Below are 18,840 nucleotides of genomic sequence, written 5' to 3'. Positions count from 1 at the left end.
ATGATGTTATGAACCCGGATCCAGCGTCCGAGCACGGAGCAGTAACGACCGCGCCATCTGTGGGTCAGCTCCCGAAACCCCCGCCAAACGGACGACGACACCTGGTGAGGACGGCGAATACCGGCCACAAGGGCCAGTTTCCAGTCCTGTTCAGTGCTCACAACACAGCCGCTGCTGACCTCTGGTGAGGTGGTGCTCAGACACCAGCGCCATCTATGGAGTGGATAGGTGGGCGTTTGTGTCTGAGCCTGTAAGTGAGGTGTTTTAGTGTCCCTGTTAGTGATGACGTGTCTGCTTACAGAGTCGACCTGGGACTGCTGTGATGGAAGTTGAGTCAGTCTACCCGAGGCAGCCGTCTCCATACCTTGTACTTTGCTGCAGCAGTTGTGAAGTCGTCCCCCCGGAAGAACACTGTGGTGTGTTAGCCTGCCAGTGGAGTGGCAGTAAAAGGATTACCCGGGACCGACTGTTGGAGACGATTATCCACTGGGGTACTGAGGACAGGAGAGTGATTTGTGATATCACACGAGACTCCTGTCTAGGGTGTTACCCTAATATCGTTCGTGGAGTGGCCTGACCAGCGTTGCGGGTCCGGAACCTGCCAGCAGACCGGCTGGATTTGTGGTTGACGGCCTCCACGGCGGTGCCCCCAGTGGACCTGTGTTTTTGGCTGACCTGTGGCCAGGGTAGGCTCAACTTCTCAGAGGATTCGTTGTGTGGCCACGAAGAAAGCACCGAGGACTCAGCACCTAGCTTCTGGATCCAGAGTCTTCAGCAGAAGACTATTGTGTGAATAATCCCCTTGTATAGTGTTAATACCCCTCCCCCCTGTGCACTCTTTTATATATTATTTATTTGGTGACGGTGAATTATAATCTTAAGTTCTTAACTTTCTTTCCCTTCCCCCTTTAAGTTACTTGCGTCACGGATCACATCCCTTGATAGCCACTACTGGCTTGGGAACGGATATATATCTTCCTCTAACATCAGAGTAAGAACCCCGTTGCGTCCCGAGAGGGCCGTAACACATGAGCAGGACCAAACAAGGCATGGTACGAATCAGTTTGGGAGGGTGTAACGGTTCTTGGTTACGTAAAGTATGGTGACAAATAAACACAGACACTAAGATACTATATATATATTTGATACTATATATATATATTTGGTCGAATATACAGAAGTACACAGGTGATACGTTGGTGTGAGTTGAGCGCACTGAGCGTTGGTACAGTATCTCGCAAGTGTCTGCTCTAGACCACACTTGAAAGTAGACTAGTTAATGTTTGCTATTCTTGCTGCTTATATTGCTCGGGCAACACCTCACCGTGTTGCCCGGGCAACGCCTCACCTCATTCATCTCCAAAGGTTGACAGGAATATTAACACTCTATTTGGAGCGAGTATATTATTGGGATAATCTACTCACTACAAGGGGATCGTGCGGAACGGCATTGAGAACCGCCAGAGAGAGGGGTTAAAAGGCGCAGTAGTTGTAATGAGAGTGAACTGTGCCAGGGGACGAGGTCTCCACTGGGGCTTGGGGTTCGACCCTACCACAGAGGGGAGGGAGGGGAGGGGGGGAGTAGTCTGGTCTAGGCCTAATGTAGTGGGGGTTACAGAGCCTGGTCTTCCATCACAGTCCGACTCAGGGATCTGGATGCCCATCCCATGAGACTGGGTAAGAGAGGTCGTCAATATAAAAAAGGTGGTGGCACAGCTATATATTACCGAGATACATTTATCTGCAACAGTGTTATTAGTGACAGAGATGACTACTGCGAATATACTTTTGCTCAGTTTACAATTAAATCCCTTAAATCCTCTTTGACTATTGGAGCCATCTATAGATTTCCTAATACTAACATAGCTTCTTTCTCAGACAACCTAAGGAATCTTATTATAAACAACAATCTCAACAAAAACCACATCATTCTGGGAGGAGACTTTAATATTGACCTGGGTCAACAAAACTGCTCTCAAGTTGACTATTTCCTTAACAGCATGAACTCCTGTATGCTAATCCCCACTATCACCAAACCTACCCGAGTCACTCAAACATCAGCCACTACCTTGGACCACATATGGACAAACATAACAGCTCCCCTTGTATCTGGTATAATCTACGACAGAACAACTGACCACTATCCTACCTTTCTCATAGCGAACATGGACATAACACCACCAAAAAGCAAGAAATTTTCATTTAGGCTACACAGTGAATCAGCTTTAGACAATCTTACAGAGGCACTTCACAATATTAACTGGGATTCTGAATTCAATAATACCCATGATATAAATTCATTAGCTAACCTCTTCCTCTCCAAAACTCTAAGCCTCTACAACCTTCATTGTCCCCTTCTTACAAAGCAAATAACTGACAAAAGATTAAACAATCCATGGCTCACAAATGGCATTCTCAACTCAATCAACAAGAAACATGAATATGAAAAGAAAGTTAGGATTGGCCTAGTTTCAAGGGAAGTAGCTAAAAGGTACTCATCAATGCTTACCAGTATCATAAGAAAGGCAAAACTTGCATATTATGTGAATAGATTCAATGAAGCAAAAGGTAACATGAAAAACACTTGGAAAACTATCTCTAGTATCCTAGGAACTAAACAACACTCACATAACCAAATAAAACTCTACAAGGATGGGGATATACCGTCAACTGATTTAGAAATGGCAAATGAATTTAATAGTTTCTTTTCATCGGTTGGTGCTAATCTTGCCAGTAAAATCCCACAGACTCAGACACATATTAACACATATCTCTCAGGCAGCTATCCAAACTCTCTTCTCCTTTCACCAATCAGCCCGGCAGATGTTGTGTCCATCATACACTCTCTAAAAACCAAGGCAGGGAACACCAGTGAAATTCCGTCCATTGTGTACAAGAGAGCCTCCCATGCCCTTGCCCCACCCATAGCACTACTGTTCAACAAATCTATAGAGTATCACACCTTCCCTGATATCCTCAAAAAAGCAAGAGTAACGCCAGTCCATAAAGGAGGCAATCCGGCGGACATAAACAATTATAGACCAATATCAAATCTACCCATTCTATCAAAAATATTTGAAAAAATTATTTACAAACAGCTCTATTCCTACCTCGTAAAATTCGACATACTCAGCCCCTGCCAGTTTGGCTTCCGGTCCCAAAAGAGCACCAATGATGCAATCATTAGTCTCCTTGACATTATCTACTCAGCCCTTGACAAAAATGAGTTTCCGATTGGACTCTTCATTGACCTAAGAAAAGCCTTTGATACTGTTAATCACAACTACCTCTTATTTAAACTCCAGCATTATGGAATCCGAGGCCTTGCCCTTGACTACATCCGATCCTATCTTAGTGACAGACACCAATATGTAACCATCAATGATACAACTTCTTCCACTCTACCAATTACCGTTGGAGTGCCACAGGGCAGCATCTTAGGACCTCTTCTATTTCTTATATATATAAACGATCTGCCTAATGTCTCTAATATTCTCAAACCTATATTGTTTGCTGACGATACTACCCTTATCTACTCAAACCTCAACCCACATACACTAAATAATGTTGTGAATAATGAATTAAAAAAAGTCCACTTATGGATGTCAACGAACAAACTAACATTAAACATCGAAAAGACTTACTACATCTTATTTGGAAGCAAATCATCAAATGCAATTCAGCTACAGATAGACAACATTAACATCAGTAATAAAAATGATGGCAAGTTTCTTGGCCTATTCCTAGACAAGAGACTCAATTTCAGCACCCACATTCAACACATAACTAAGAAAGTCTCTAAGACAGTTGGTATACTCTCCAAAATCAGATATTATGTTCCTAACTCTGCTCTCCTCTCACTATATTATGCACTAATCTACCCCTATCTTAATTATGGTATCTGTGCATGGGGGTCTACCACTGCAAACCACCTTAAGCCCATCATCACACAGCAAAAATCTGCTATCAGAATAATAACTAACTCTGCTTTCAGACAACACTCAGCTCCCTTGTTTAAATCTCTAAACTTGCTAAATATTAACTCCCTCCACACATTCTCTTGTGTCAACTACATTTACAAAACCCTGTTCTTAAATGCAAACCATGCTCTGAAACTCTCCCTGGACAGATGTAATAGGACCCATTATCACCACACCAGAAATAAATATCTCTTTGATATCCCCAGGGTCAAACTTAATCTGTGTAAACACTCTATGCAAATTAAGGGACCTAGTCTATGGAACTCACTCCCTAGTGAATTGAAAAACTGTAAAACTTTTGCCTTATTTAAAAGCAAAACCAAAAAGTACCTAACTTCATCTATTTAGTTTCCTACACTGAGCTTTAAATTTGCTCTGTACCTAGTGGTACCCAATCTCCTAATTTTTATGTAATATCAAACAACCTTATCATTGTGTTCATTGCTGTCTTCTTTTATGTGCTAGCCATATGCTGTATTGTGACTACCAATTTTTGTCAACTACCATTCAAGCTGTCATTGCAATCAATCTTATATTGTTTCTGCTGTATTGTGCCTACCAATTTGTTGTCAACTACCATTTTAAGCTGTCATTGCAATCAATCATAGCTACCTATGTGCTTTAATATACTGTACCTATAATTTTCTCTCATCTTTTTTTTTTTTTTTTCATTCCATGTAATCTGTTATCATTTTTTTGTCTATAAATTTTGCAAGTATTTACCTCCTTAAAATTTTCTTAGATTAAGGACCTGCCCGAAACGCTGCGCGTGCTAGTGGCTTTACAAGACTGTAATTACCATAATTGTATCCTCACATTCCTTATGTACATTCTTGTATATGCATAAATAAATAAATAAATAAATAAATAAATATCCCTATCATACATTTTAAAAAGGTTTGGGGACCTGGAACCAAGGGATACCACCTACCAAGGCAGCCAGGGAGGCAGAGCGCGGGCCAGTGCGGGAAGGGTGCGTCGTCCCCAGCGGTGCTCCCCCTTTTCAACAGGGAAGTCCTACGTACTACATCGTCCATTCTCCCTCGCTGGTGCTGAGACCCCATTCTCCCTTTTGCCCCAGCCTGGACACCTAACCATCCACTCAGGGCGGTCCTTCACAGGCGACCCCTCCAGCGGGCGGTCCAGTGACTCACAAGGACCCTATGTTTGTGTTCATTTGCACGTACAACTCCCAAAGAGGGACAGGAAAGGGGGCAGAGGCAACCCTCACTGGTCTCAGAGGTGTACATAAGCCCCTCACCACGACAAGGAGACACAGTGGAGGGGGAATAGGATCCAAAGATGTCCTTCATACTGGCAACCCAGTAAGATGGAAAGTATCAAGACATGAACAGCAAATTCCAAGACACACACACACACAAGTCGGCAATAATTTAGTTTAGATAATAAATATAATTTTAGAAGTGTTTATTCACGCTGTAGATGATATCTGAATACTTTTAGTCAGATGCATATAGTTTGCAAATAGGTGAGCAGATGTCAAGAAGTTACCCCTAATAGTTTGATATAGTCTTTCTATAAAATTTGACTTATGACAGAGTTAATGGAAGGCGATGGTCTGTTTTCTTGTAAATCCGATCAGGTTTAAAATTCTTAGCACGAATATGTGCATCATTTAGTTTCCCAGGACAATACGTCATTTAACCCCTGGTCAGCGGTTGGGGGTTATAGCCTGCAGCACTGCCAGGTGCAAAAGAAAAAAATAAACACAAATTTTTGCTTCTAAGATTGTTAAATATGTTCCCTGATCATGGGGAGGTAAAAAAAAAATTAATTATAGACATATTTTGGTTGCAACAGGGTGAGGAAGCCTGGCAAGATTGAGGGGTTGGATTGAGGCATTGACAAAGTAGGCATCCCACAGTGGTCTTCTCAACCCGTGCTGAAATGTGGGAGTTGCCACAAAGATATTACCTAATTATTTCAAGGTTTCCGATTGACTTTTTCTCTGCTTATTTGCAGTATTATTATTCAAGTGTGTAGTGTGATATATTTATATAATAAAATGTGTGAACCAACACTATACTCAAAAGTATGGTGTGCATATTAGCAATTCAATTATGTTCATAAAACAAACAAATAGTTTTGCAGTTATTACACTATATACACACACGTTATATATAAGTATCTACATTTGTGTTCGCCATAGCGAACCACTAAGCTGATATGGAAAGTCCAGTCAATAAAGGGTGGCCACGCAGAAGACGCCGCCACCTCCCTCCCTCACAGATTCCTCCTCCCACCACATTACGCACATCGCTAATTACCACAACCCTGCTATTATCAGAACCCTGTCACTAAATCCTGTACATGAATAATTTTCCACAAGTTTATTTTGTAAAGTAAGTAATTATCAAAAAAAGGTACCAAGCCAGGAAGGCTATGTAGCACCACCAAATGTGCAGGACAATCATATGGCGCTAAATATCACTAAGGATGTCAATATGAGAACAAACTCATAAGGCGAACGACATCAAAAGTATCAGATTCACCAAGAATTCTATCAAGAGGATTTTTTTTTTAAAGGAACATGAGAAGTCATTTCAAGATTCTTAGATGGGCCAAACAATGGCAGTGTGCAGTGGCTAGCACTGTGAACATCTTTAACAGCATTGATTCACAGATATCTGAACATTGTACACAGTCTATCACAGTCAGGGGTCTTCTGTAATACTATCATGGCTAAATAATACCAGTTACATATATATTTTGACATTTTTAGGCGATGCTGTGGTCACAAGCTGATCAGCAGTGCTGTGAGCTCACACTGCATGTGCCAGCCTTGGTGGCTCAGTACTGAGGCTCTTATGCCCAGGAATATTGTCCACAATTTTTTTTTAAATGGCGTCTGTTTACTAGAGTTCTGAGGAAGCCGATGTGAACCCCATGTAGCCGCAGGGTATTCCCAGCCATTCATCATAGCTGTGGTGCGTTGTCCCGCACTAGTCACTCACCCCAGCTATATATGTATTGTACCCTTTAAGGGTTAAATTTAGAGCTTCCTTTTATAATGGTAAAAATATCACTAAGATAGCAAATAGGTCATTAACACAATGCAGAAAAAAACTCCAACTGGAAGGCTGTGATTTCATGTAATATAAAGCATAGATTAATGCTCGATATGCTGCTTTGTGGACCTACTTTCCATTCCTGTAACAAGGATGATATTCCATTCCTGTAACAAGGATGATAAAGGACCAATTTGTAGTTTTAAAAGAAATCATGAAACAGTTTTTGGAGAAGAGTGGCAAGTTTCCTCTTAGGGTAAAGGTTGCAAGCCAAAATATTTCCATACCACTGTATTGTATTGTGTTTTGTACAGTCCAAGAGTGCTGCCACAACTTCCCAACAGTAAAGGCACATTTAATATACAATTCAATGTCAACCAAGATCTCTATAGTGTAAAGATATTTATGGAAGCCAAATGGTTTTTGAATATTATGTTCCATGCACCGCATATGAATTATGTTCATCAGACTTTCTAAAAGTTGACTTCCATGTCTACAGCAATAAGTCTAAAATCACCTGCTTCAGTGCTACTGTTCCAAGATTGTTAACCGTTTCACTGCACACTATACAACCCTGGCCCCACCCTCAGTCAAACTGCACCCTAAAAATTTACTTCATTTTTTCTTACGTTTTGCATGACCATGACGGATCCCACGCCGATACTAATGTCTTTGTTGTAATAGTCCTGCACATCCCTACTCTTCCATTTATTGCAAAATTCACTACTATTTAATTCTGAATTTAATACTTTAATTGTAATCTATATAAATAAAAATGGAAATGTTCGTTTGTTCAAAATCGCTAATCTCCGAAAGTTCTTTACCGATTGCTTTGCAATTTTCACACAACGTTCCATTCGCATCCAGCCAGGTTTTTATATACATACTATATAGATGTAACGTCTGTGATGGTAACAAAAAAACATGCCTTTTCTGAAAAACTGCTTTTCATGCGAGGGAAATATTTGAAACCTCTTTACTGATTGCTTTGAAATTTTGACAACATTGCATTCGAATAGGCGCGTCTTTTTATATATATACTATATACATGCCTCACTTGTGACAGGAAGAAAAACATGCTTTTTTTGAAAAACAGCGCCATCTGTTGGACATAAGAGCAACACAGGCTGTAATCTCCAAAAGTTCTTCACAGATTGATTTGAAATTTTGACACACATTCGAATAGGCGCATCTTTTTATATACCTACTATATAAATGCCACACCTGTGACAGATAAAAATGTGTTTTTTAAAAACAGCGCCGTCTGTTGCACATACTGTAATATCTTTAGTATAGCGTGCATGTTGCTATCAACTTCCATTTCAATGTTTCCTATTGCATTGATAAATTTTATTTTCATAGATTTCGATTTATTTTATTTTTTTATCAAATTATTTTGTGTAACATTGTGTTGGAATTGAGCTGTGTTTACCATACCGTTCATTTCCTAAGTATAAGTTTAGCTGCAACACTTCTAACAGGTAAAACTATGCTTTTCTTGAAAAACAGCGCCCTCTGTTGCATGCAAGTGCCTCACACATGCTATTCTAAATATGTTGCAATTCCATTCCAATGTTTGATTGCAATGATAAATAGAATGTTCATAGATTCCGATTTATTTTTTGGTGTGAATTGTGTTGGAATCGAGCTGTGTTGTTTACCATACCGTTTATTTCGTTATAGTTTATTTTATTTTTTCATTTTAATTTCCTTTTTTTTTAACCGTTTTCTTATATTTCAGTGATGGGAACATCAGATCACTATGTTCTCAATTTTCTGATGGGAACATCAGACCATTTGGGAAGGCATCAAACAAGGGAGTGGGGAATGGTGGGGATGACGAGGGGACGAAAGTGAGAGATGGTGGGGAGGACGAGGGGGGATGGGGTAATGGTGGGGAAGGACGAGAGGATGGAAGAGTTCGAGATGGTGGGGACGAGGGGATGGGGGAAGGGAGAATGGCGAGGTGGACAAAGGGACAGGGGAGTGGGGCATGGTGGGAAGGAAGAGGAGAGGGTGGAGTGGGGCATGGTGGGGAGGATGAGGGGATAGTGGAGATGGTTGGCAGGCCAAGGAGACGGGTGAGGAGGGAATGGTGGGGAGGACTGGGGGACAGGGAAGGTTGCTGTAGCTCCTGTACGTTGCCGAGCCACAGCAACACGTGGCCGAGTACTGCTAGTATTTTATAAATTATAATTTCACTGGATTGAGAGCGAGGAAGGAAATGGCAAGACGGAAAATTTATTTTTAAATATTTGAAATAGGGCTATAAGGTACAGCAAGTATACTGTTGGTTACAGATTAAATGGTAAACTGCACAGGCCCTCCACACAGTGGAGGAAATGGCCACATTTCCAGGAAGGAGGTGCACATCTTCCTCAGATATCACTAGTACTGAAGCAGGAGACTGGTAGTGTAACAGGCTGGGATACATACTAGTATGGATGCTCGTTTCCCCTCACTTCAACTTTTAAACTATTATTTTGTACCTAAAATGAAGGGCAAGGGGAAATATCAGAAGAAAGCGCCAAGCCATTACGACTACATAGCACTTAAAAAGGGTCAGGACAAGGATTTGGGATAAGATTGGGGGGGGGGTGGGGGGGAAGGAATGGTGCCCAACCACTGACGGTCGGGGATTGACGCCGACCTGCATGAAGCAAGGCCGTCTCTACCATCCAGCCTGACGGTCGGGGATTGATGCCGACCTGCATGAAGCAAGGCCGTCTCTACCATCCAGCCTGACGGTCGGGGATTGATGCCGACCTGCATGAAGCAAGGCCGTCTCTACCATCCAGCCTGACGGTCGGGGATTGATGCCGACCTGCATGAAGCAAGGCCGTCTCTACCATCCAGCCCATGTGGACTTTACTTAAAAGGAAAATATACTAAAGTGTTTGTACGAAAAAAAATAATCTGGTATTTAAAGCATTCTATTATATGCAAATATTATTATAACTTACATATTCATAATAATGTGTATGGTCCTGAAGATCGGGCAAAGGTAACAAAATGCTACACAAAGTGATCAACAAAGTGTGTGTTGATACACCATGTGACACTTCGGAGTTGGTGCACTCAAGAACCCTCAGGGAAGACAATGTTACAATGCCAGGTCAACAGTAATAGAATTATGGTTAAGCATGTGTACAGGTTGGAAAGTAATCCTCACTAATTTAAAAAAATTTATTACTTTGATAAATTATTGGACAATCTACACAAGGACGTCAGGACTGTATATAAATCACAAAATACACCAACTTTCATTTCTCAAAAATGATCTGGAAAAGAAGTTTCGAAAATCAACGTTTTTATCTCCAGTATTATTGCCTTAAGACTTAATCACTCCAAATATCAAAAGTGTAGGGAAATCAAACGTGCTTCTGTCATGGCGGAGTTCTCCAGTCACGGAACAATGTCTGGCCAAAGCACCAAGACTATTTTAGTCAACACACTTTAGTGCAATATCAAATATAAAGTTAAATAAGATACAATCAGCAGCACACTCAGGTTTGGTTAACAAAAATAATTGCTATGAAATTACACTTTCTAATAATTCTACTTTGATATACAGTAAAGGGAAATTTTTCTTTCACATTACAACATTCTTAAAAAGAAAATTTAATATTTAAGCAATTATTTAACCCAATCCTTAACCATCTCGCTGAGAATTTTTCAATTTCAAATTAAATAATAAAAAAAGAGCTTTGTTTACATTTGGTCAATTACAGTGGAATCTTTACTTATGAATGCCCCAACTTACAAATTTTTCGAGTTACAACCCCAATTTCTTCAGAAAATTCAACTCGACTTACAACCTTTGCCCCGACTTGCAACTTTGTTGATACACGTATGGGTCGACGGAGCGTGTGGTTCCAGTTGGCACGGGCGACCCCGATTCAGTTTACCAGACCACCCGCTTAGTGACGATCGCTCTTTAATTCTTTGTAAAGAATTATTGTTTTTGTGCTTTTTTAGTTTTTGAACATAAAAGTAATTATTATATACCACACCATGTGTCCCAAGTAAGGCTGTAGTAAGGGTCAACCTAAGAAAACACACGTGAGGATGACCATAGAGGAAAAACAAGTCTATGGAAAGGTGTTAAGTGAGGAAAACCAAGCAGTGAGCCACAACCAGGTCCTAGTGGTATGCAGGCAAAACGTAGGAGAGTGCATACCCCCAGAAATCATCACTGCCTGATGTTATAATGGAAGGGGACTCCCCTTCCAAACTAACACCTCACCACCACCCCCCCCGTCCTCACCGTCTTCCATACACCAACAAGTGTCATCAATAAAAGGTAAGTTAGAACTTTTACATATTATAGTACAAAATATTATATATGAAATTATTTTGAAGGTAATATTTTTGGGAGCGTGGAACAGATCAATACAATTTAAATTATTTCTTATGGGAAAATTAGGTTCGAGTTACGAATTTTCAAATTACAACCCATCTCTGGGAAGGGATTACATTCGTAAATGGAGGTACCACTGTAAGTGTTAAAATATGCTTCATTTTGTGTCAAACTGTTCACATACAGTACAGGAAAATGTTTATCACATTACAGAATATTAATGCTTACAATTTGCAAGTATTTTGTGCTTATCAGGCCATTAAACATAGAAAATGCAACTTCAGATTTATATAATCATTTAAGTTTACATCACAATATTGATCACATTGACAGTCGGGCATCTGATGGAGTGAAGCTTCCCATGACTTGGGGGCAAAGTCATCAATATTTCAAGTCAAATGAGCATCCTTATGTAACCCAGGTCATGTTAAAAGGTTATTTCTCTAGTAAGTACTGTGAGTTTGGGCTTAGAATGCAATAATAAATAATTAATAACCTGACCCACACACGAAAAAGAAAAGTGGCGACGTTTCCATCCATCCTGGACTCTCCAAGTTGCCGACTCAAAACACGGGCACTTAACTTGTGTGGGGGTCGGGCTATTAACTTTTCAGTCACATTATAGTGACATTCTCTGCAATAACAAAACACCAGACAATCAACAAGTGTTCATAATCCATTCAACAACTATCAAGGAAGCACATCACCAGCTAATATGGCATCATATACATATATTTACACAATCTACTCTCACCTCAGGATAATGGTAATCAAATACAAGTTTGGTCAAAGAAAGTGGAACGAGCCGAACACTATATACACAAAACTCCCGGCCAATATATAAATGGGTAAGAAATTTTCCCGTCCCAAACTGCCATCAATGTTATACACTGGACGAGCACCCAGGCCCAAGGTCGACCCAAACCCAAATGTGTATCGACCAATCATCACATGCTCTGTGGACTAGTCACAACAGTGTGTAACACTTTAACAATGTCATCACCCACTACGTCTTGGATGCCTCCATCTGCTTCATGATCTGCTCCTTGATCAGCCTGGTTGCCTCGCTAGCCTTCGGAATCAGGAATCTGAAAATTTGGAAATTCTTCTGTATTCTAAGTAGGGCACTGAACAGTCTGAAAACCTGCTAAACAAAACTAAGATTGATTCAATACAAAAACATCTATAATTATTATAGTTTTTTAATAACAAGCTGTTCAGTATTGCCTCCCATGGCTTTGGTTATACACCAGGTTTATTGCAAGCTTCAAAATGCCACATGGCAAACATTATTGGCTAGAGTTGTTCGTAATACCAGAGTGAATTTGGGGAGTTATTCTAGCTTTTATTCTAGCAAAACAAAATTTCGAGTTGCGGGGGGGGGGGGGGGGGGGGAAGTTACATGCCGCACCTGTCCATATCTGATATCGTAACTTCTCCATCGGGTGACGTTGTGCCGTATTTAAAGGTGATCAGGTCTGGATGCTTCTTCTTGGAGGTAATCTTGACTATGGAGGCCAGAGTTCTCCGTGCCGTCACATAGCCTTCTCCCGCCTTGGTTTCAGACTCACGGATCACAAACACCAAGGTCTCCATTAACAACAGGTGGCTAGAATGTAAAGGAAAAATTAGTGATGGTTCTGTAACATATCCATGATTTCACCATCAATTTATGAAGTACCAACAATTGGGAAAAAAAAGCAAAATCAACTTTATGCACTTTAATAATGCACTTTGGTAGTTTGGGCCAGGATTCATAGGGTACTTAACCACTGTACTGTGCACAGTGCCCTAAGGGGCTCTGAGATTTATACTATTCTTCTGGGGGAAACCCCTTTGGCTCCCCGGAGCTGATATGCTAATGTCAGACTTTAGCATCAGTCATGTGTATGGAGTTCTGTGGGGCTTACCGGGGACCACGAGCCAGAACCTGGCCCCTTCAGAGAGGCAAGGGGAGCAATGGCCTATAGAAACCCCCGTGTGGTTGGAAGCATTCTATGTCTGCCATCGACTGGGTCAGGCACCCAGAAAGGTAAGCGTCCCAAAACAAACCCCTATTCTGGTGAAAATTGCTACCACAAGCCGAACAGGTGGATAGAACTTCCCTAAAAGAAACTAGCAAATGATTATGACGTCACACGTCACTGCGCCGCTGTCTCTGCAGCTTTCCCCTCCCCCGGGAGGGGGAATGGGGAGACCCAGACCTACAGTGCCAGCTATCCACCATCAGTTCTTCAGCTGATGCTAGTGGCTGAGGTCATGTGCTCCGGCTCCAGTGGTTGTTTCAGCAGCGTACCTAGAGTGTGGCGACTCTTCTAGGTTGTGCATGAGCCGGGAGTGATTCTCCAGTACTCGGGCTGCATGTGCCTAGGGTTTCCTTCCCTAGGTGCCCTGTAAGTATTGCCCTTGGGGCTTGGGGCCATCTTCCACAAGTTCCTTGGGGTCGGCCACTGCTAGGCCGTTTACTGCTTTATTTTCGGCCGCCCTTTGTGTGCTCGGGTGTTCTGTCTCCCTTGTTCTCCTTAGGGTGAGGGGCAGTTTTGCACTGGTGGGGCGCAGGGTGCTGCGCAGCTTGTTTTCACCAATCATGGCGGCCGGCTCTTTCCACCTGGATACGCTGTCCTCTTGCGAGATTTTCTTTTTCTTTGTTTATCTACGTGGTGGGGGTGGGGGGTCTGCCTTCGTTCTTGCCCTGTGTCCCTTGTGTTCCGAGTATTATTCCTTCTTCAGGTGGTTCCCCCTGCTAGGACCCCGTGAGTGTACACGTCCCGGGGGTTCAGTTCTTAGACGGTTGTTTGGTAGCTTTGGGTGCCGGTTAGCAGTACCCTGCCTGGGATTACCCAAGCACGAGTCCTATTATAGTAAATGCTCAGGACCCTGGGAAACCCCTGGGGGTGCACGGGTTCAACGGACGTGATCCCGGAGTCCCATCCCCCCCCCTAGCTTGCAGCGAGTTTGAGGATTGCTCTCACCCCTTGTCTCAGGGTGACACACACTGTCTTTGTCTCCGTCTGCTGCCTGTGGGGTCGGTGACACCTTCGGCTCGGAGTCCTGCGAGTTTTGTTGCTTGTTGTGACTGTTACCCAGTCTTATGCTGACTATGCGGGTGCAGGCAGCACGGGCATTGCACGTTGAGCTTCAATGGTGGCAACACTCTCGGTTGTTTGCTCCCCGGAAGCCCCGAGGCTGCCCCGGTTTGGTTGGTGTTGGGGCTTGGGGGTGTTGGTCGCTTCGGTTCCTTCCATGCCCCCTTGTCTTTTCCCTGTTGTGATCTATTCTGGTCCCCCCCCCCCCTTTCTACCTGCATCTGGATCCTTACTGTGTGGGTTCAGGGTCGGGGCGGGGTTCGTTGGTTTTGAGACTCGGGCAATCTCGGGGAATTCCCCTTCCAGGGTAGCGACGGGGGCATTCGAGCCTGTTCCTCCAGCCATATTGTAAAAGTACCAGTGGTCTCCCTTAGTATTTTCGCGGCTGCCCCGGTTTTTTCTTGCAAGGCAGAGGCTTTGGGGGGACGGCTTGGCCCTGGGGCCTGCCGTCTGGGTTCCCAGGGCTGAGGAGGGGCTGACTTAGGGGGCCTAGGGCCCCGTTGGACCTTGCGGGGGTTTTTCTACCCTCTAGGCGGGGCTTGCAGTTACGTGGAGTAGGTTTTTTCCTTCCCTCTCACCGTACGACTTGTTGAGCATTGGCCCCTCCCCATCCTCGTCCCTTGCGTCAGTTGGTTCAGTCCTGTAGCGGGGTGCTCTTCTCCGTTATTCCCCACTTTTTTCTTGGGACGGGATATCTCCGTCATGTTCCCCTCTTCTTGGGGTTCTACACTACTTTTGGTCTCGGGTGCGACTGTGCGCTTTCGTGACCTCTGCTTGCTTCTGTGTTCTCGAGGGTTCGGGAAGGTTTTCGCTAATTCCTGTATTATTGGAATGGCTGTTGTCTTTCAGTGTGGCTTCCCTCTGGTCCTTTCTAGGGCTTGTTGGTCCTTTTCTGTGCTTATTCTTGGTTTTTGGACCCGTCTCGTTCTTTTGTGCCGTCTTCTCTCCGTGCTCTGTCTCGGCACTGCTCATTTTCTTTGCATACTTCTAGTCTGTGATGCCAGATTGGGCTACTTGTAGCCCAATTGGGTTCCCGATTGAGTTCGTCTTCAATTCTTAAGCTGGCTATGTTGTCACTGCTTGCTCCTCTTTTGGCTCCTGTCCCATGGGTTGGGCTGTTTCTTCTCTTTAGCGGTTCACTCGGGTAGCGTACTGTTTGGTTACTTTTCTTGTAAAGTAGTCCTAATTGGCGCATTCCCGCAGAGCGGATTGTGCGGTTCGGACAGTGTGTCATGCGCATGCGCCATGGGAGTTTGGTTTGGTCTGGGTGGTGTAATTACCTAAGTGTAATTACCTAAGTGTAGTTACAGGATGAGAGCTACGCTCGTGGTGTCCCGTCTTCCCAGCACTCTTTGTCATAACGCTTTGAAACTACTGACGGTCTTGGCCTCCACCACCTTCTCACTTAACTTGTTCCAACCGTCTACCACTCTATTTGCGAAGGTGAATTTTCTTATATTTCTTCGGCATCTGTGTTTAGCTAGTTTAAATCTATGACCTCTTGTTCTTGAAGTTCCAGGTCTCAGGAAGTCTTCCCTGTCGATTTTATCAATTCCTGTTACTATTTTGTACGTAGTGATCATATCACCTCTTTTTCTTGTCTTCTAGTTTTGGCATATTTAATGCTTCTAACCTCTCCTCGTAGCTCTTGCCCTTCAGTCTTGCCCTTCAGACGCCACTTAGTAGCATGTCTTTGCACCTTTTCCAGTTTGTTGATGTGCTTCTTAAGATATGGGCACCACACAACAGCTGCATATTCTAGCTTTGGCCTAACAAAAGTCATGAACAATTTCTTTAGTATATCGCCATCCATGTATTTAAATGCAATTCTGAAGTTAGAAAGCATTGCATAGGCTCCTTGCACAATATTCTTTATGTGGTCCTCAGGTGATAGTTTTCTATCTAGAACCACTCCTAGATCTCTTTCTTTATCAGAATTCTTTAAAGATTTCTCACATAATATATAGGTTGTGTGGGGTCTATGTTCTCCTATTCCACATTCCATAACATGACATTTATTAACATTAAATTCCATTTGCCAAGTGGTGCTCCATATACTTATTTTGTCCAGGTCTTCTTGAAGGGCATGACAATCATCTAAATTTCTTATCCTTCCTATTATCTTAGCATCATCAGCAAACGTGTTCATATAATTCTGTATACCAACTGGTAGATCATTTATGTACACAATAAACATCACTGGTGCAAGAACTGAACCCTGTGGTACTCCACTTGTGACATTTCTCCATTCCGATACATTGCCTCTGATTACTGCCCTCATTTTTCTATCAGTCAGAAAATTTTTCATCCATGATAGAAGCTTACCTGTCACCCCTCCAATATTTTCCAGTTTCCAGAACAACCTCTTATGTGGAACTCTGTCGAAAGCCTTTTCTGGGGGGAGCCCCGTCGGCTCCCCGGAGCTTTACCGGCTGATATGCTAATGTCAGACTTTGGCATCAGTCATGTGTATGGAGTTCTAGGGCCTACCGGGGACCACGAGCCAGAACCTGGCCCCCTCAGAGAGGCAAGGGGAGCAATGGCCTATAGAAACCCCCGTGTGGTTGGAAGCATTCTATGTCTGCCATCGACCGGGTCAAGCATCCAGAAAGGTAAGCATTCCAAAACAAACCCCTATTCTGGTGAAAATTGCTACCTAAGCCGAACTAGTGAATAGAACTCTTCAACAGAAAACACGGAAACTAGTATGACGTCATACGTCACCGCGCCGCTGTCTGCGCAGCTCCCCCCTCCCCGGGAGGGGGAAGGGGGAGCCCCAGACCTCCCACGCCGGCTATCCACCCATCAGTTCTTCGGCTGATGCTATAGGCAATGGTTATGTGCTCCGGCTCCAGTGGTTGTTTCAGCACTGTACCTAGAGTGTGGTGTCTGTTTTCTAGGTGGTGCGTGAGCCGGGTGTGATTCTTCAGTACTCGGGCTGCATGCGCCTAGGGTTCCCTTCCCTAGGTGCCCTGTAAGTACTGCCCTTGGGGCTTGGGGCCACCTTCCACAAGTTCCTTGGGTCCTGCCCCTGCTTGGCCGTTTACCGCTTGGTTTTCGGCCGCTCTTTGTGTGCTCGGGTGTTCTGTCTCCCTTGTTCGCCTTAGAGTAAGGGGCAGTGTTTGCACTGGTGGGGCGCGGGGTACTGTGCAGCTTGTCTTTACAAATCATAGCGGCCGGCTCTGTTCCGCTTGGGTACGCTGTCCTCTTGCGGGGTTTTCTTTTTCTTTTGTTTATATACCTGGTGGGGGGGTCTGCCTTCGTTCTTGCCCCTTGTGTCCCTTGTGTTCTGAGTATTTCTGGTGGTACCCCCTGCTAGGTCCCCGTGAGTGTACACGTCCCGGGGGTTCAGCTCTTAGAAAGTTGTTTGGTAGCTTGGGTGCCGGTTAGCAGTACCCTGCCTGGGATTACCTGAGCGCGAGTCCTCTTAAAGTAAACGCTCGGGACCCTGGGAAACCCCTGGGGGCGCGCGGGTCCGATGGATGTGACCCCAGAGCCCCCCCCTCGCTTTCAGCGAGTTTGAGGGTTGCTCTCACCTTTTGTCTCTGGGTGACTCTCTGTTTTGCCTCCGTCTGCTGCCTGTGGGGTCGGTGACACCTTCGACCCAGTGTCCTGCGAGTTTGGTTGCTCGTTGTGGCTCTGTTACCCAGTTGTGCTAACAAAGCGGGTGCGGGCAGCAGGGGCGTTGCACTTGAGCCTTGGTGGTGGCAACGTTCTCGTGGTTTCCTCCCCGGGAGCCCCGGGGCTGCCCCGTTGTATTTCGTTTTTCCCCTGGTTCACCCTTCCTGCCTGCATCCGGTTCCTTACCGTCTGTAGGTTCAGGGCGGGGTGTTTGGTGGTGTTGAGACTCGGGCAGTCTCGGGGAATTCCCCTTCCGGGGTAGTGACGGGGGCATTTGGGCCTGTTCCTCCAGCCGTGTTGTATGAGTCTGCCAGTGGGCTCCCTTCCTTAGTGTTTTCACGGCTGCCCCGGTTTTCTGGTACGGCCGGGGCTTTGGGGGAACGGCTCGGCCCCGGGGCCTGTCGTGTAGGTTCCCGGGGCTGGGGAGGGGCTGACTTGGGGGGGCCTTGGCCCCGTTAGACCCCGTGGGGGGTTTTATCCCCCTCTAGGCGGGGCTTGTGGTTACGCGGAGTGGGGTCTTTCCTCCCCACTCGCCGTACGTGCTGTTGGACGTCGGCCCCTCCCCGGGCTCGGTTCCTTGGCCTTTGAGTCGGTTGGTTCCGTCCGGTGGGTGGATGTTTCCTCCCCCGCTTTTTGGGACGGTGTTTTTGTCATGTTTCCCCGTTCGATGGGGTTCTGCGTGACTTTTGATCTCGGGTGCGCCTGCGCCTTCGTGTGCCTTCGGGACTAGTGTTGGCTTCTGTGTTCTCGAGGGTACGGGAAGG

The 18,840-nt window shown here is 44.4% G+C and overlaps 1 protein-coding gene across 2 annotated transcripts in view; it reads right to left on the bottom strand.

The window, feature by feature from the left end:
• Positions 1 to 10,181: 10,181 nt before the first annotated feature.
• LOC138373306 (TBC1 domain family member 23-like) overlaps positions 10,182 to 18,840 on the bottom strand; it is a 79,974-nt gene continuing 71,315 nt past the window's right edge. For both annotated transcript variants that reach the window (XM_069339469.1, XM_069339472.1), the window contains 2 exons: positions 12,781 to 12,978; positions 10,182 to 12,457 (listed from right to left, as the gene is read on the bottom strand). In XM_069339469.1, coding sequence (XP_069195570.1) covers positions 12,376 to 12,457; positions 12,781 to 12,978 — 280 coding nt within the window. In that variant the 3' untranslated portion in view covers positions 10,182 to 12,375. The remainder of the gene's footprint in view (positions 12,458 to 12,780; positions 12,979 to 18,840) is intronic.

The sequence above is a fragment of the Procambarus clarkii genome, chromosome 5 (assembly GCF_040958095.1).
Source record: "Procambarus clarkii isolate CNS0578487 chromosome 5, FALCON_Pclarkii_2.0, whole genome shotgun sequence".
In the NCBI taxonomy this organism is placed as follows: Eukaryota; Metazoa; Arthropoda; class Malacostraca; order Decapoda; family Cambaridae; genus Procambarus; species Procambarus clarkii.
Note: the sequence above shows the minus strand (reverse complement) of the source record. Positions and strands in the feature narration are given on the sequence as shown.